The sequence below is a fragment of the Mustela nigripes genome, chromosome 2, assembly GCF_022355385.1.
Source record: "Mustela nigripes isolate SB6536 chromosome 2, MUSNIG.SB6536, whole genome shotgun sequence".
Lineage (NCBI taxonomy): Eukaryota > Metazoa > Chordata > Mammalia > Carnivora > Mustelidae > Mustela > Mustela nigripes.
The window spans coordinates 30489212-30508755 of NC_081558.1; the positions used below are offsets into that span (position 1 = coordinate 30489212).

The following is a 19544-nucleotide window of genomic DNA, read 5'->3' on the forward strand; positions in this document are numbered from 1 at the left end:
CTTAAAGTTTGTTTTTGGATATATTTATCTGAAAGAAGAGAGCATATCTTACCAAAAGACTAGTAATAGCTAGACCAAGGCCTACGAGGCAACAGCCATGGCAACCGAACGTTTCTTGATCCCATCCCGTCTCTGGCCTTGCCTAGAATTATTAGGTACCTGGTTGACTTTACCAAATACAACCAATCATTATGTCCTGAGAAGGTAAGTGCTAGAACAATTATTTGCTAACATAGCCCCTTAATGATCTTCTTGTTCCTCTATTTTTGTCACTCATTACCAAGTCAAGAGTTGATAAACATCCTTTTAGTGCCCAATTCTTAAGTGTTTCTCCCTGGGTGCATAGCAATGAATTCATTACCACTGGTACACAATTTGCATTGTCAGACAGACAAAATTGAGAGAGAGAGGACATGTAATGTACAGAACACTGCGATTTGACATGATCTTAACCTAATTCTCTAAAGAAACAAGGACTTCGGCAGGGTAAGTGATAGGGTTTTGGTGGTTGGTTAGACCTTTTTTTTTCCCCCCAGTCAAGTCCTGAAGGCAGACAATGGGCATTTGCTGGTTTTAGTCAGGTGTTTCACATGTGAGAGAACATCAGATTCCAGAATGCGGACACATTGAGTTTTGCACACAGAACTTCCACATTTATACACTTACACCACTGGTCAAGTTGGGTGTGGTTTTCAAATCACCCTATAGCAGCCAACAGGGTAACAATGAAAAGTGATTAATACCTTTGCAAATGAATAGGTCCCAAAGAACCATATCTTCTCAAGTAGAGTTTACTCAAAGTGCCTTTTGGGTGATTACTTGGTCATCAGTGCCTGCTTCCCTAAAACTTGAGAGGGCTGTGGTAACAACCATCCTAGGTCTGGAGCAACAAGAATGAATGAGATCTAAAGCAAAGCAGGAGCTATCAGAGACAGCTGGACACTAACCTGCCATCAAGTTTGAAATGTTACCAAAAGACGATACTTTCAAGGGGCAAGAAAGAGTTAAGCAAAATCTTGATGTTTCAGTTCCATGCTTGTTCTACCTCCAGTGCTATCAACAGTGGACAACAAAGGGCTTTGTTTTCCTCTATTTAAGGAAGGTAACAATCCTACAGAACTCTTTCATAGGAAAACATTAGTCACAGAGCAAACTTAGTGCCAACACAGACTCTCAGAAGGACCTGATCACATCTTACACTCAGTATTCTTCCCTTACAAAGATGGTTCCCTGTGCCCCTGCTCTTCATTCATTTATTTGGCCACAGCCAAGGAAGCTTTCACATTTCAAGTGCTTTCAAGTTTCAATTTAACATACTCAGATGGACCACTGTTTTCTGGTGCCCATTAGAAAAGACAGACTCTTCTTCCCCAGGAAGGCATACCAAAATTTAAATAAAAAACTGCGGGCAGAAGGGAGCCTTACCTTCGATTTTGGCATATTCTGATAGCCGGGAATAGTTGACTAAAGCAGCCTGCTCTAGACATTTCCGGATGACTGTTTTTACCTCTTCTTGTGGTACCGGGGTCACGATATCTTTCATCAAAACCTTTTGGTGGAAAAAGAAAGATTATTGAGATGGTTCAACCAAATGTGTTACTCATTTATATTTCTTAAAGAGCTTGAGTTTAAAATGAGTTGTGAATGCCTCCTTGTGACTTAATATTGATTGAGAGCCATCGTTAAAGAGAAAACACAGAACCATAACGCACAGATAGGATGGCAAAGCCCATCTACGAATCGGGGAAGGGCCAGGAACATATCTTCAATATATGCTAACTATTTGGGAGTCTGGAGATAAAATATCTAGAATTTTGGCAGGTTCCTCACGTTTATTCTGGTATTTGATGAATGGTAAATGAAGCCTTGAAAAATGACAAACTAGGTCATTCAACTACAATATTTCATTACGATTATGTTCATATCTGTATCTATGTAATCTGTTTTTTACTTTCATTCTTACCCTTTCCAAGAGTGATAGAGTAGCTTTTAAAGCACCTTCAGGTCGACCAAATGGAAAGCAATACCTAAAAAAGAGAAAATTCTTCAGGTTGCCCAAATATATTACATTTTAGCATGAAATATGCTGTGATTTGATTCCTATAGCAACTCTTTCTGAGGAACAGAAAATGCTTTTTATTTTGTCACGTTGTGTTATGTTAATCTGAATTCACACCATATATGTGTGTATATAATGTATATATGTGTATGTGTGAATAATGACTAAAGAGAGACTCTGCAAATGTCTGCAGCAGAAAGAATATTTAGAGTGATGACATAAGGCTCTGTTTAGATTCTATTGTGAAGGAAAACCATTTGTTAGCTCTCATGTGACCTTCTATGTGATCACAGAGACCAGCACTAAAAAAGTATTAGTTGAAACAGGTTAAAATCCAAACACACTTATTCAAGTCTCCAAAGGATTACTATAGGAAATGAAGGAGTGTATTTTGAACAAATTCATGCTTTTGGTAAGTGTCCTTCTTTAATTGTGATTTTTAATTGTTATTGGATCTTTTGTTATTGGCAATACCTCTTGTGTACAGTGTGTAATCAATAAAAATTTGTCCAGGGGTATTTTGGTGGTATGGAACTATGTCCTGGATTCCTAAGAGTTCCATTGACTATTTCAGGCTGTCACAGACCCTTCCAGACACTGTTCCTTATGATACAAAGGGACCATCAGAGACTACTTAAATTCCGACTATGACCTATGCAGGTGTCCTGTGGATGGCCTGGCACAAGTCCTTAACTCTCTCAGCCTTGGGTTCATTTATATTTGATGGGGATTATAATAATGACTTTACCAAGTTGTTCTGGGAATAAAAAACCAAGTTAATGCCTAATTACCCTCTAATCCTGTATCTTGTGGTGGTACAGGAAGTGTTTAATAAAAAGCAACTATTAACTATGCTATTATAAATGTTTTTACTATCTTTGAGTTACAATTTCAGGATCTCTAGAACCACCAATGCAGCATTACAAATATCTGGTTGGCTGCAAGGGAGAAGTGGACTATATGGTCCAAGGCTTCAAGGCTGATCTAAGTTTCTTTCTTTCCCTGCATAGACAGCTAGTCCTGTTTCTGAGGTAAGGGAGAAAGTGGAGACTCTAGTGTGGATCCCACTGCCTTCCTTCCCTGTTTATGTGATCTGATTCTCAGGATTTCTCACTGATCTAGGAACCTTGAAGAAACTTCACCTTCACCTTTGTTAATATATTTTAAAAGAACAGACTGATGACCAGAGTCAGCTTGCACAAGAAGGGCTCTGTCCTTTCAGTGGAAATAAAACACACTTAAGAATGCAAAGTCTTGGGGTGCCTGGGTGGCGCAGTGGGTTAAAGTCTCTGCCTTTGGCTCAGGTCATGATCCTAGGGTCTTGGGATCGAGCCCCACATCGAGCCCCACATTGGGCTGGCTCTCTGCTCAGTGGGGAGCCTGCTTCTTCCTCTCTCTCTGCCTGCCTCTCTACTGCTTGTGATCTCTGTCTGTCAAATAAATGAATAAAATCTTTAAAAAAAAAAAAGAATGCAAAGTCTTCTGGCTATCATGGAATACTGTCCTACTGGTTTTCGCTTCCATTTGGTTATTTCTAAATCTCCAATATGTCTCCTGATAGGTTAAGAGACAGAAAATCAAGCCCTTTATTAAACTCTCCCCAGTGTCACCCTCCTAATAAACCCCTCAACCCAGATTCTCACCTAAAATGTGTAATCTGATTTTCCAGTAGAACTCGGAGTCTCTCTTTGATTTCTTCGAAACGTTCCTTTTCTTCAACAGTCACGGTTCCAATTCCATCAGGCCTGAAAGAAGACATGTCATGAAGTGACGGGAACCTCATATGCTGACACCATGCAATCAAATCTTTAGCAGGAGGAAACTGTCCATTTTAAAAGAATGACTACAATGATCAATGTGACCTTAGGAAAAGTCCTGCTTTTCAGCTCTGGCTACTAAAGGGCATGGGGTATTTTGGGGATTATTGTCTGGAGACATTTGTAGAACTGTCGCTCACTTATTATAAAATGGTAAAATGTACAAACTGGTGGCTGTAAGGCCCAATTTCTAGACCTTTTATTTGGCTCACAGCTTCTTAAGATTTTGAACTCTTTGCCAGCATTTTCAAAGTTAGGAAAGTCTTATAACGCAATTCTTTTGAAAATTCAGAACAACTGGTCTTAATCAGTGAGTGCCAAGTAAAAGCTACTTCCTTAGCTGGGGCAGGCACTCACCTGTCCACATCTCTAATTTGTATCTCTCTTGTAGATCTCTTGTAGATCATGGACACAAATTTCTATGAAAACCAGGAGCTTTGTAAATGTCTGTCTTTCTCAGTGTTAAATGTTCTTAAGTGACTCAATTTCCAGCTTACAATTATACATGTTCAGATTAACTTAAGCACTCATGTTTTAACTGAAGAAACAAACTATAAAACATTGTGAAAAGTAAAAGACACTGATAAAAGAAATTAATGAAAACAGAAATCAGTGGAAAGATAATCCTATATTCATGGATTGGAAGAATTAATACTGTTAAAAGGTCCGTACTGGGGGCGCCTGGGTGGCTCAGTGCGTTAAGCCACTGCCTTCGGCTCAGGTCATGATCTCAGGGTCCTGGGATCGAGTCCTGCATCGGGCTCTCTGCTCAGCAGGGAGCCTGCTTCCCTCTCTCTCTCTCTCTGCCTGCCTCTCCATCTACTTGTGATTTCTCTTTGTCAAATAAATAAATAAAATCTTTTTTAAAAAAAATGGTCCATACTGCTGCAAGCCATCTACAGATTCAGTGCAATTCTTATCAAATTCCAAAGGCGATTTTGACAGAAATGGGAAAAACAATTCTATAATGGAATTATATGGAACCACAAAAGACCCAAATAGCCAATGTAATCCTGATAAAAAAACAAAGGTAGAGACATCACAATTCCTGATTTCAAACTCTGTGGCAAAGCTATAGTAATCAAAACCCTATGGTACTGGCATGAACACACACACACAGACCAAGAGAACAGAACTGAGAGCCCAGGAATAAACCCCTGCATAAATGGTCAACTAATATTTTTGACAGGGGAACCAAAGACACACAATGGGGAAAAATAGTCTCTTCAATAAATGGTATTGGGGAAAACTGGATATTCACATGCAAAAGAATGAAACTGGACTCCTATCTTATATCACTCCCCAAAAATGAGCTCGAAATGGATTAAAGACTTAACCAAAAGACCAGAAACTGTAAAAATCCAAGAAGAAAACAGGGAAAAAGAGCTCTTTGACATTGGCGTTGGCAACGATTTTTTTGATATAACACTAAAAGTACAAGCGACAAAAACAAAAACAGACAAATGGAACTACATCAAACTGAAAAGCTTCTGCACAGCAAAATGAAAAGACAACCTATGGAATGGGAGAATATGGAGAATATATTTGCAAACCTTCTATCTTATAATAGATAACAGAAATATAGAAGTCACAAAAATCAATAGCAAAAACCCACATAATTCAGTTAAAAAATAGGTAGAGGACTTGATAGACATTTTTCCAAAGAAGACCTACAAATGGCCAAAAGATACATAAAAACAACACTAAGCATCAAGGGAATGCAAATCAAAACCACAATGAGATATCACCTCACACCTGTCAGAATGGCTAGTATCAAAAAGACAAAAAATGTTGGTGATGATGTAGAGAAAAGGGAATCCTTGTGCACTGTTGGTGGGAGTGCAAACCAGTACAGCTGCTGTGAAAAACAGTATGGAGTTTCCCCGAATAGTTAAAAATAGAACTGTCATATGATCTAGTAATTCCACATCTGGGTATATATCTGAAGGAAAGAAAATCACTGTTTTGAAGATATATCTGCACCCCTATGTTCACTGCAGCATTATTTACAACAGCCAAAAGATGGAAACCACCTAAGCGTCCATTGATGGATGAATGCATAAAGGAAGTGAATGGATATATTATGTAAATTAAGTAAATATATTATGGAATAGATTTATTTTTAGATGATGGGATATTATTCAGGCATAAAAAAAGGAAATGCCTGCTTGTGACAACATGGGTAGAACTTGAGTGCATTATGCTAAGTGAAATAAGTCAGACAGAGAAAAACAAATACTCTGTTCTCAAATGTTGAATTTGAAATAATCATACTCATAAGGATAGAGAGCAGAATGATAGTTGCCAGAGCCTGAGAGGTAGGGGAAATAGGGAGCTGTTGACTAAAGGGTACAAACTCCCAGCTATATGATGAGTAATGTACAGCACAGTGACTACAAGGAATGGTACCTTATTTTTATACTGGGAAGTGGTTAAGAGAGCAGATCTTACATGTTATCACCCCCACAAAACAAACAAACAAACAAACAATAAAGGGTAATTCTGTGAGGGGATGTAGGTGTTAATTAACCTTGTCATAATAGTAACTTCACAATCTATATGTGTATCGAATTATCACATGCTATACCTCAAACTGATACATGGTATATGTTAATACTGCAATAGAGCTGGGAAAAAAGAACAAACCATGTATGATGCTTTTGATGTTAGTGAACACTTGCTCATTTTAATAAAAAGAAGGACCTTAGCAAAAATAAGTGAATTTCAGTTTAATTGCAGTATTCTCATATTTCTAAATCACCGTTAGATTCACACACATTTTTTCCTATTTGCTTTGGACCACTCAAGTTGAAAATACAAAGGGAAGCTGCATATTTATAGCCCAAATTTATCTGTGCCAAATTAGACGTAGGATAATCTGACCCATTCAAAGACTTCAGCTTCCCAGATCCCGTAGTGACTTGTTTTGACTACTGGCTGAGCCAGTTTGCAGATTGGTGTGTCACCATGAAACTTCTATTGGAACATTCTTCAGTTTGCAAATGCAAGTCATCTTGAGACCAAACAAATGGTCTTATTTATAGGCCTTCTCAAGGATCCAGCATAAGTTGGGAAAATCCTGTATACTAGACCAGTCTGACTGCACAAAAGACTTGGCAAATGATAGCAATGCACCTCCTGTTAGGGGTTAATTGGTCAGCTTCCCTTCTTTTTAAATATTAAAAATGCCCTAGTTGGGGGAGGAAAAAAAAAACAACAAGAAAACTTCCCCTCCCCCACATTATAAAAATCACCACTAAACAGTAAAATTCTATAAAATCCATTTCCTCACAATCCCCTGAACTTAAATGAAGAAATAAGACCAAATGGTAAATATCAGGTAGGTTGTTGGAATCTGTGAATGTGCCCTTATTTTCATAATTTTTTGAAAAATCTTAAATGTTTATATACAAAGTTTATTTAACAACCACTTTTTTACAATGAAATATCCATGAATCTGTATTTAAGTCTCAGGATGAATTCACTGGCCTGCACAAAATACATGTGACAGTGGTAACTTCTCATGTTTCTATTATAGTCTGCAACTTTCTTTAGGTATGGTTTTTTAGATTTAGGTTTTGCTTACACAAAATATAGTTCTCTAATGCATTGAACACATTTATACAATTGGTATGTGCATGCACACACTTGATTTGGGAAAATGGAAACCATTTTAACCATTTGGTTTCTTAGCAGGGCATTAGCCCAGAGAAAAATGCTATTAAATATAATTTATAAATCAGGGGCACTTGGGTGGTGCAGTCAGTTGAGCAACTGGCCCTTGATTTTAGCTGAGGTCATGGTCTCAGGGTCCTAGGATCGGGCCTTGTGTGGGGTTCCACACTCAGTGGGGGAACCAGCTTGAGATTATCTCTCTCTCCCTCTTCGCCTCCCCTTTCCCCTGCTAGCATGTACGTGCACACTCTTGCTCTCTCAGAAATAATAAAGTAAGTAAATAAATAAATAAAATCAATCTTTAAAAGTATAATTTACAAAGAGGAGTTTACAGATGACAGGCAAAAACACGGAAACCATTTCACATGGGCAGCCCAGAGATGTGTGTGGCAAGACAGAAGCTTCCCTGATGAAAATCACCCATTCTTCACTCAATAAGCCTTCCAAGGCAATTATTAGGCAATTAGAACGTAACTTTTGGATTTGTTTTTGAGATGATAAAAACTAAGCATTTAGTGTGTGCCTGGCCTTCTCAGTTAATCCTCACCACAAAGGGTATTATTATGAACATGAAATTTGATTATATTTCTTTCCCTTTTGTTCTGATGATTCACATTTGTGGTTATTTAAGGTAGCAGCCACTTCCACTTCCCTGACAATCTCTCCTTCATCTCCTTTCTGAACACTATTAATTTCGCTACTCAAAAAAGGTACATGACTAAAAATTGTATTCTTTTCTTAAATTTGCTTCTTAATTGCCTATGTCAGTGTGAATGGTTTTCTCTCAAAATAAATGAAACAAACTAACTTTATGTCTGGAAGGTAAGTAGTACAGAATTCACCAACAAAAACAGGTGATTAAAAAAGTTATGATTTGACATTGAATGCAAATTTGTTTGCAGTTGCCAGAATTGTGCTAGAATGGTACAGGGGATAGAGGATGTTATTTTACAAACTGAGGAAGAGACATGCAGGAATAATAAAATTTGCCAAAGATCATAGGTTGGAATCATATCAGAAAGTAAAAATATCCTTTTGGGGGGTGCCTGGGTGGCTCAGTGGGTTAAGCAGCTGCCTTCTGCTCAGGTCATGATCCTAGAGTCCTGGAACTGAGTCCCGCATCTGTCTCTCTGCTCAGCAGGGAGCCTGCTTCTCCCTCTGACCCTCCCCTCTCTTGTGCTGTTTCTCTCTTTCTCTCTCGAATAAATAAATAAAATCTTAAAAAAAAAATACATCTTTTTGGGGGGCTGAGTTTCACATAATTATTTTTGGAAGAAAATTCTGTCAATTTATTTTCTGTTGATCCCTACAACGTGTCAATGTTAATTACACAGGCTTAGATTTCTATGGAGCTACTAACTAAAAATCCTGGCTCAGTATTTTGGGGAACCCTATTCTCACAGAAGTAATAAAATACTTTTCCTAGAGAGGTAACCCTCAAACCTGAGCATGCCTCAGAATTACCTGGAGGATGGGGCTGAGAATTTGCTTTTCTTCTTTTTTTTTTTTTAAATCTTTATTTATTTGATAGAGAGAGAGAGAAAGAGAGAGAGCCTAAGAGTCTGGGAAGAGGGGCAGAGGGAGAGGAGAGAATCTCAAGCAGCCTCCCTGCCAATCCCAGAGCTGACCATGAGATCACAACTCAAGCTGAAAACAACCAATGGAGCGCCCAACCAATGGAGCCACCCAGGTGCCCCAAAAATTTGCATTTCTAACAAGTTCTCTGATGCTGTTGATGCAGGAGCCACACTTTGAGGACTGTGCTTTAGAGCAAGGAAATATTTGGTGGGTTGCTCTTTTAGTGGCTGAAAGGGTACATTTGATTCAGGGTTACCAGTTTCCCTTGGATTGGAGTGAGTTTGGAAGCAGAGATCTTCTCCAAGTGTAATGGTTCATTTACAAAGCCATAACCCCCTCCAATGTGGTGTATGCACTGTTTCAAGGTAACATCCCAAGCAGTGCTAGTTGTGAAATAAATAGAGGAACTGTATTGGTATCTCTCAGAAGCCCTGGGTTTTTGTTTTTGTTTTTTTCTGGAAACATTTGGAGGTGATTCTATAATTGTAATAAAACTGGCTCTGGATCTTGCTCCCTTCCCCATACTTCTAACACTTAAGGAGTCACAAAGAATGAGAGAAGAGGGATAAAGTTGGATTTCAAATTCCTAACTAGTAAATCCCAAGCTGAGATGGGTCTTTACTTAGAACACATATTTAGAAGCCCCAAATCCCCCATCCTCCTGTGTCCTGAATGGTGCATTTTCTGCCCTCTTATTTTTTGGCTTCTTAGCAACCACTGTTGCCTCTTAACACCTGAATGTCCTTTGGAGGAATGACCTTGGCCGCACTGTGAGTATTCTCGATGGGGGTGGGGGGGCAGGTAAAGTGGGATCCTATTTTCCTGCTGTTTATTCTAAGGGCCCTACTATAAATCAGTGTCTTCCTTTCATGGTCACTGCACACATAAGCAGGACTATGACCTAAGCTCAGCTAACTGGACACCACACGGAGAAACCACACGGGGTAAATACTGCAAACATAGAAGAAGCAGGTGCAATTTGCTCACCCTAGTAGCTGTGCCCTGACCATACAGACCGTCCTCATAGTTCAGTAGTTCTTAATTTTTGGTTGTACTTTAGAACCATGTGAAAGCTTTGAGAGGTCTCATCCTCAAGCTCTTGATTCAATGTGTCAAGTGGGCCAAGACATCTTTCGCTTCTAAAGCTCCCCAGGTTATTTTAATATTTATTTTAATATGCCATTAAGGGCTGCTTTTGTCCTGTTACCTACTTTTCTGTAGCTGCCTTGACTCCAGTTTTCCTCTCCCTTTCTTTGAGGCTCCCAACATCACACCCCCAAAAACTCAAATGATAGATGATCCAGACTTAGTCCTTACTTATACTAATCTGATGTGAGTTCATAAAGCACGTATCTCCTCCTTTTTAGTAGAAGGAGGGGATATGTGCTTTCATAGTAGAAGTGTGTGATGTCTTTGAACCTAGCTTTAAAATCCCATGTGTGCTCATGCGCACGTGTGCACACGCACACACACACACACACAGGACAAGGAAATGAATGTGGTCCCAGGTCTCTGGTTCCACCTAACTGCACACTGGCTAACAGCTCACTTCTTGTATATCATGATCCTGCAAACCTGAGACCACCTGCAGGTCAAGTGCAGTCATTTTTGGAGCCCTGTCAGAGACTGAACGCTCCCCCCACCTGCAGGACACCCCTGCCACCAGAAGTGGGTCTCTCAGCCATGACAGACTATATCACATCTGACACAGCAGGCATCTCTTGAATCCACCTTTCACGTTTTTGGCAAACCATTTTCTCACTGTCCTTCACAAAGTTGACATTTTTGGCAGCACGATAGGAAAGATGTCATGTCGGCTGCTCTTCAAGTCCTTGTCACTATGGTCAGCAGCAGTTCTGTCACCTTCACTCTCCTCACACTCTCCCATCTTGAGCCATGTCACAAATAATAATTTATCTAGAGTTGGGTCTTCCCTTTTTTTTTTCTTGTCGGACTGAAACTACCATAACCCAGCTGCTCATCCTTTAAGTTACTAGTTACACAGAGTGTTCCCCCATTCCCCAAATGCTTCCAGGGTAGAGCTTATGAATTAATATCTATTACTGGAGTAATTGAATATGATTAAGTGGAAGATTTTATTTTGATATTTGAAATTAAGTGTGAATAATCTAGTCAAAGAAACCAAGTGGTAGCAGCTTTGTGAAAGTGAATTTATCTCCTTGGGTCGTTAAACTGTTCCTACACACCCAAGTGAGCTCACAGATTCCTGGTGTTTTGTTACCCTGCTGGCCCAGTTCTCCACATTATGTTGAAAGCTGGGACACAGAACCCTTGTTTGGAAGGTTAGGTATCTTTTCAAGGTCAGGTCACTAAATTAACTGAAAGCTTACAGTGACAGATGTGTTCTGATATTGCATCTATTTAGTGATCAAGTGTGGAACCCAGGTGGGAAAGAAAATGTATGGATTCAAAAGAGGAAGAGTATCTGGTCCACTTCTCTGCATACAGCCAGCTTTAAGCTCCAATCACTACCAACAAGGGGTAGAACTCCAGCTGAAGTGGGAATATACTTTCTCTCCAAATGCAAATGTCCACATATGCTGGTGTAGGCACCGTAAACATGATATATTCTCTCTCTCCAAATGGATGCATGCCTGCAGACCGCATTATGGATCCCTGCAAATGTCCTTAAACAAGCATGATAACTGAATCCTACTTGCTACTAAATTGTTCCAGCCCAGAAACATGAGAGCTTAAAGGGCCAGAGTGGGACAGAATATCTTAGTAGATGTTCCTTGCAATGCTCCCTAAATAGAACGTTGAGGCCAAACACACTCTCTTAACCTCTCTTTTTAAACTGACTTCTAGCAACTCTTTTTCCTTACAACTTTTGGAGTGATACCTTTGAATTTAATCCTAGAATGGAATATTTTCCTTTGTTTCTTTCAAGTGGCTAATAACTACAAATTCAAGAGAACACCAAAACATTATCATCTCAAAAGGAGACATCACTGCTTGCTCATCTGGATGGCTTCTATAATCTCTAGCTTAATTATACACTGTAATTAGAACTCTCACATCCAATAGCCACTGCTTCATTATGAAAGCCCAGCCTTTCCTTTTCCTCTCCTCTCCCTCCAGCCCAAACCCCTTTTCTAATTATGCCCTGATGCCCTGGGGCTCAGACACGCTGCTAAAACAAATATATCAAAGTGTTTGTTTCACAAAGACTAAGATAGGAGGCAACAACAAGCAGTTTCTACAACCTTATAAATGGGCATTGAAGCTTCTTGATGTTGGCTATTATTAATTTGAGAAAGAGGATTGGAGAGGGCAAAAATATATCAGTGAGGTCTTCTTTGACTTGTTTTCTGTTTTTCTAAACACATAGCTAAAACCCAACAAAATCAGAAGGTATCTTTGCTCTCTCTAAAGATGGGAGTGCTTGAAATCTCTCCCTACCGAAAAAATCTCAAAGAATATGGATACTACTGATATAGGGACATGAGTCAAAGTGGTTTAGGCTCAGTCCAGGTGCTGAATGGAGAACCTAAGAGGCGATTACAGAAATTGTATAAAACGTATGCATTGCAGGAAAGCATGTATTTTTTTTTTCCCAGAGAATGATCAATTTCCAAATTGATACTATACAGATTTTTCTCTTTGAGGAATAGGAGAAGAGGTAGGATTTTTGTTCATTTGTTTCTAGACAAACATAGACAACTAGGCTTTAGATTCTACCCTTACTCTTTATGAACAGACTTCTGAGTAGTTAGACCAGGAATATACGTTGTTTTTTGGTATCACAACCACCCTGGGAAGGGTGTGACATCCGAGAATATGTTTTCACCCCAGTGAATTCAATGACCAGAGGATGAGGACACAGGTTGAAATTTTAGAAAGGAAATGCTATTACTTGATGATTTGCTATGGGCCGGAAAGATTGCTCCAATGGAACAGATAATTCAACACATTCTACAAGAGTTTATGTCTGAGTTGGAAAATCTGCTGTGTTTTTTTAAAAAATATATTTTATTTATTTATTTGACAGAGAATACAAGCAGGCAGCAGAGCAGACAAGAGGGAGAGGGAAAAGCAGCAGGTTCCCCATGGAGCAGGAAGCCCAATGCAGGGCTCCATCTCAAGATCCTGGAATCATGACCCGAGCCGAAGGCAGACGCTTAATCGACTGAGCCACCCAGATGCCCCAAATCTGCTGTTTTCATGGGGCAGATTTCCTTTAGGAATGGAATCACATGGCTTAGAAGTTTGAATATAAGATCTAAAGAGAATTGCTTCTTGGGATGCAGGCTTTTGCTTGAAATGTGCTTGATTCCCTACACCCACCCCCAAGTATTCCCGATTAGATAAGGTTGCTTCTTTAGAATTTAAAGAGCAGGGCACCTGGGTGGCTCATTCGGTTAAATGTCTGCCTTCAGCTCAGGTCATGATCCCAGGGTCCTGGGATCGAGTCCTGCATTGGGCTCCCTGCTCAGCGGTGAGCTTGCTTCTCCCTCTCCCTCTGCCTGCCACTCCTCCTGCTTATGCTCTCTTTCTGTCAAATAAATAAATAAAATCTTCAAAAAAATAGAATTTAAAGAGCATGACTCAGTTACATATGCAAGGCCAACCCCTGCTCAAAGCTGGAAGGCCAACCAGCCACACCTCCCCAAGCACACTAATGTCTTATGTGAGTGTGGAACATTATACCAAGAATGTGGGGGCCACTGTCCTCCCCTATCCATGCTTGCCTGCTACTGAAGTGCTATATTCAGAGATCAGTAAAACTGAATCATCCCTGCTACACAGTCTTCTCCCTCCCATCTTTTGGGAAGGGAGAGTTAAAAAGCACTAGACATCATATCTTAAGGAGTGTATGTGTATGATAGAGATGAGAGAAAGGAAGTGAGAATAAGAAGAGAGGGAGAGAATGGGGAGAAACATGAGACTGGAGTGAAAGAGAAATATTTACATGTGCAAAAATGACTGATTTACTTCCAGGAAGGCATTCACAAAGCAGAAATAAAAGAAAATATTATACAACATGGATTGGGAATGAGGAACCAACACTAGAGGCAAGGAGATGGTCAATGAAGCATTTTCTGTGCTCCAGGGGAGAGAAGACAGACACCTGAACTCTGGTAGTGGCACTGAAGAGAAGGAGAAGTGGATGGGCTTGAGAGATACTTAAGGGCACTGACCAGGCATAGTAATTAAATCCTTGGGATGTGCTGAGGGAGAAGGACTGCTCCCATGGTTCTACCTTGGGAAGCCAGGTGGATGGAATTACTCACCGACTTAGGGGGACTGGTGGAGTAACAGAGGAGAAAAATGAGTTCCTTCGGATGGTTCAGTAACTCAAATCTAACCCACAGGGATCACAGAGTCTCTGCACAGAAGCAGCACCTTGGCTCCAGACACATCTCCCAAAGGAATCCTGGGACGCGTTTTCAAAGATTTCTAAAACTCCTGCTCTCTTACATCTGCTTGCAGACTCATTAATCTATGCAGCTTACTTTGGATTGGGGCGGTTGGCATTATGGATTTGTTAATTGCTGATACAATGTACTTTCTACACAGGCCATATGTGAAGAGCAGCACTGGCATTCAAGAAATGTTAAATAATAATGTAAATGAGAAAAATTTCCAATCCCAATAATAAAGGGATCCAAGGAACATTGACGCAACTTGCAATCATCAGAGCTGTTTGATTGCCTTGTCACTGTGGGACAGTGACCAAAGTGATGCTAATCTAAATGTCATCTAAAAAGAATACTAAAAATATTATGGTGAAAATTAAGTACTGCAACCTTAGGAGCTGATTTAAAAATTAGAAGATATAGCGATTTACATCTGTGGGTTTTATGATCGCCAAGTGCAACCAGCTGAACATACTCATATTTTCTTTTTCTTTCCTTCTCTCTTTGAGAAAATGGGTTCAGTTTTAAAGAGCTGTCCCAAACTCATGTTCCCTCAATCAGTGGTTCTTTTTAAAAGATTTATTTATTTATTTATTTACTTGAGACAGAGAGAAAGAAGAGAAACAGCGTGTGAGTGGGAAAAGGCGCAGAGAGAAAGGGAGAGAGAGAATCTTCAAGCAGACTCCCTGACAGGTGCAGAGCCCAAGGCGCAGCTCCATTCCAGGATCATGACCTGAGCCAAAATTGAGAGCTGGCCAAGCACCAGATTGAGACAGTGGTTCTTAAACATTGCTACATATTAGAATCAGTAAGGGAGATTTTCAGAACAAAATGCTTAGACCATATCCCAGATTAATTAAATCAGAACCTCTGCAGGTGGGGTCAGTACAGTAGAATTTCTTAGGTTCTCCAAGTGATCCTAGTGTGTAGCCAAGTTTGACAACCAAGGCCTTAACTAAGCAAGACCTGAAGACCTAATGCCATATAATTACTGATTAAAAGCCCAGATGTCTGGCTCCATCTAAGGCTGGCTGAATCAAATTATCTGAGGCTAGGATCTAGTAGTCTCTTTTTAAACAAGCTCCCTATGTGATTTCTATGTACACCACAGTGTGAGAACTACTACTGTACAAGGTGAAAATCAGTGGTGGCAACTCTTCTGCCTCCAGACACAGAATAAGTTTGTGTAAAAGAAACAAAAAATGCAAGTAAAAAGGAGAAATTCAGTCCATCACCTGGGAGTTTGTTTTTTTGGACTTTGTGGAGGGGTGTCCCATGCATTGTGGGATATCTAGAAACTTCCTTGGCCTCTACCCACTAGCTGACATTAGTACCACTATTGTCCTCCCCTCCTCAGGATGACAATAAAAAATGTCTCCAGACATTGTCAAATGTCCCTTGGGGGGAAAGATCGCCCCTTCCTCTCCCGAATCAAGAACCACTGTTCTATAAGATCCCAAAATATATGGATGGTTCCATATATTCCAGTGTCTGGAATTATAAAGAGCAATCATCTTCCTGGTTGACCACATGTGTCTACTTTTGATTATATGCCGTGGATTTACATAGGCACATGGAGACGCGGTAAGGCTTCCAGAAAATGTAGGAGAAAGTCAGTCACCGACAGCTGAGTGGTCATTTATGATTTTCAGCTGCAACAGGGCAGGGCTCTGCTAGTTTTTAATAGGTAAGAAGTTAATAATTATGTAAAAACTGTATTTTACCTAATTTAAAGCTGGTTGTGAGGTGACATTAGGAATGAGTTAAATTCTGTCCAGTTAAATTCAGTTAAAGGGCAATTAGTTTCCATGAGTCATGACTGCCTTCCCAATCTAGGCCAAAGAATCCATAATACCTCCAAATGCACATAGTCTTCATCCTGGTAAAAGTGGTTAGGAAGATAGTTTCCCTAAACCCAGAGGTTATTAACTAATGTTCAAAAGAGACTCACTCTGTCTTATGTGGTCTAAAACTCCAGATACACTATGGTTCTCTTCACAAGGCCAGAATTACCAGGGGAACCATGTTGATTTTGGACATTTTTAGGATGAAAATGGAAAATACTTTAATTAGTTCAGATGACTGCTATAGTATCTAGCCTGCAAATGTTGAAACTCTTATCAAATGGCTGAATTTGGCATTTTACAAAATCCACAAATGCAAGCGCCAAAGTCAGACTCTCTGTGTTTGAATGAGGATCAGGTACTTGTTTGCTACAGATTAAGTGACTGAACTTATCTGAACTTCAAACTCCTTAGATGTTAGATGAAGCGAATTAATAATACTTCACGGGGATGTAATACAGATAAAATGAGATAGTGAGTCTAAACAGAAATTCACACAGTGCCTGGCATATAGCCACTTATTAAGTGGCAGCAATTATCCTTACTTGAATTAAACTTTATTTAAGGGATATGACAATGGCTTATTTCATTTGTTATTGTAACCCACAGAAGATAATTTTATTTTATTTTATTTTTAAAAAGATTTTATTTATTTATTTGACAGACAGAGATCACAAGTAGGCAGAGAGGCAGGCAGAGGGAGAGAGAGAAGAGGAAGCAGGCTTCCTGCAGAGCAGACAGCCCAATGTGGGGCTTGATCCCAGGACCCTGGGATCATGACCTGAGTCGAAGGCAGAGGCTTTAACTCACTGAGCCACCCAGGCGCCCCTCACAGAAGATAATTTTAGAGGTTGACGGGATATCATGATGCTACGATTCTATGTGTTCTTCCTGCAGTTGAGAAAACTGAGGCACAGAAATACGATATATAATTCCAGATTCATGCAAAACAGACTCTAAATCTCAGATTTCTAGAATCTATACACAGTGCTGATGTAGTGCAAAGAGGAAGAGCTTTGGACTCAGAATATATGAGTTTTCCACTTATATTTGTAGACATTCAGTTTCATCCTCTGCAAAGTGAATGTAAAAAATAGCTGACCTGAAAATGTTATAGCAAATCTGATAGAATTATGAGAGTATAAACTGTGGAGTGCTACAAAACTGATACTTAATATTACGACTTCTTCTGCATTAAAAAAAAAAAGCAATACACACATATACCCTGGGACACACATAAGCTTCTTAATGTACCACTCAAGATCCTCTCGGATAGTTTTTGCTGGCACAGGGCAGGCTCGTTCAAGTGCCGCAGTTCACTTTCACTTTCAATGCTGATCACTCCAGGAGCAGCACCTTGGACAGCAACCAGAGGCTTAGGGGCCTATAACTATTCTCTACCCTCTTGGCAGTCTGACTCTCATAGGGAAACACAAACAGAAACTGCAATTCACCTCCATCCTTATATACTGAAAGTTTCAAAAACAGAGGTCCACAATGCATCAGGGCTTTCTTTGACTTTCACTAGCAGACCTGGACATGTTAATTGACAGCCTGCCACGTTCTCTAAGAAGTGAAAGTTGGTATTTTCATTCAGTTTGCCTACAAGTAAACTTATATATTTTAGGACCTAGAAATAGTCCACTGGCAAAATTCATAGTGAAGCATAAAACATACTTGCTTGTGAACTCTGTGTCACTTGGCAATGTCAGGGTCAGAATGTCAGTTTCAAAATTAAAAAAGAACGTTTTAAAAATGTCAATGTTAATTTGTGGCAAGGATAGAGAAGGTGAAGAAGGACATAAGGATAACACTGGAAATAACGGCAAATCTAGTTTAAAAAGGGGGAAAAGCCACCACTTTGCCATTTTATCAAATCACAATGAGAGTAGCCCTAAAGGACAAAGAAAACAAAACAGGAAAAATATAATTTTAGAACTTGAATTTTAGAGCTTGGCTTCAAGGTGACCTCATTATATAAGCGATTCTACTAAGAGCCATTCATTTAGTGATAGGCTTTATGTTTTTATTATAAATCATTATCTAAAGATAGCTTTGTTTCATGAAATCAATGCGGAAATGAGAAGGGTTTGCTAGAAATGATGGAGCTACTATAAATGTATAGACCCGGCTTCTGATAACCCATTCTATTTGTTCCTTAAACATAAATTCAGAATTATAAAGCATGGATTGCTTATTATGAATGACTTGGTAAGGTACCAGTCCCTCAACTAGATGCCATTAAAAAAGCAATCTGATTCATGATTCTGTTTACATATTGCTCAGTTTTTTCAATATGAATATATTTAAGAGTCACTAAACACCTGACTCAAATTCAGTCCTAATGCATGGTATTTTGCCCATTGCTAGGATTTTCTGTTAAAGTGTACCTTTGAAAACCTTAAAGGAACAGAAACTTCAGAAATACACAAAGCTTGCTGTTTGGTAGGGTAGAAGTCATGGCACAGATGGGGGGAATGTCCCAGACATCGTAAAACACAAGTCAATGCACACATAACGTCTTACCTTTTGGGCTCTGGATTTGCCTGGGCTTTGTAATCTTTTCTTTTTTTGGATTCCTTTTTGGTATCTTTTTTAGCCTCTGGTTCAGATGGGGAGGGAATTTTGCTCCCTTGAGGGTCTGTATTTGGTGGCAGCCCACTAAGGTATACATGCATTTGTTGACTTTGGAGAGGGGGTGGTTGCATGGGGCATGCACAGAGGGCGGCCAGCCACAGAAGAATCAAGAGCACGCACGCATGCACAAACAAAAGAAAGAAAAAGAAGGATGCGTCAAACAGCAAAAGCAAATGCATTCAAACTAAAATAATAAGCAAAAAAAAAAAAAAAAAAAAAAAAGAAGAAGAAGAAAGAAAAAGATGCAAACTTGCATAAGGAAAATCGGAACTGAAAAGAAAATAAGAAATCCAAAACTGTTTCCATGACAAGATGTATAAACCTAACTGTGAATCAAGTGGCAGTCTTACAATATGAAATCCAGACAATGTGTATCATAATTCATGATGATGTTTACCAGGGAGTTTACAAAAACACTTCATTATTTTATAACACTTTCTTATTCAGTAACATATGTAGAATACAGTGTGACAACCCAGAGAATATAATGCAACTTCTCTCTCTCTCTCTAAAGAATTCAGTCCAAGAGGCTGTAACAGATAGTCATCAAAGT

At 39.4% G+C, this 19544-nt stretch overlaps 1 protein-coding gene across 1 annotated transcript in view; it reads right to left on the reverse strand.

Annotated features, from left to right (window-relative positions):
* CADPS (calcium dependent secretion activator) overlaps window positions 1-19544 on the reverse strand; it is a 472322-nt gene that overhangs the window by 115777 nt on the left and 337001 nt on the right. The window contains 3 exon segments of the mRNA XM_059390086.1: window positions 1426-1549; window positions 1964-2027; window positions 3703-3804. Of these exon segments, the coding sequence (XP_059246069.1) occupies window positions 1426-1549; window positions 1964-2027; window positions 3703-3804 (290 nt within the window).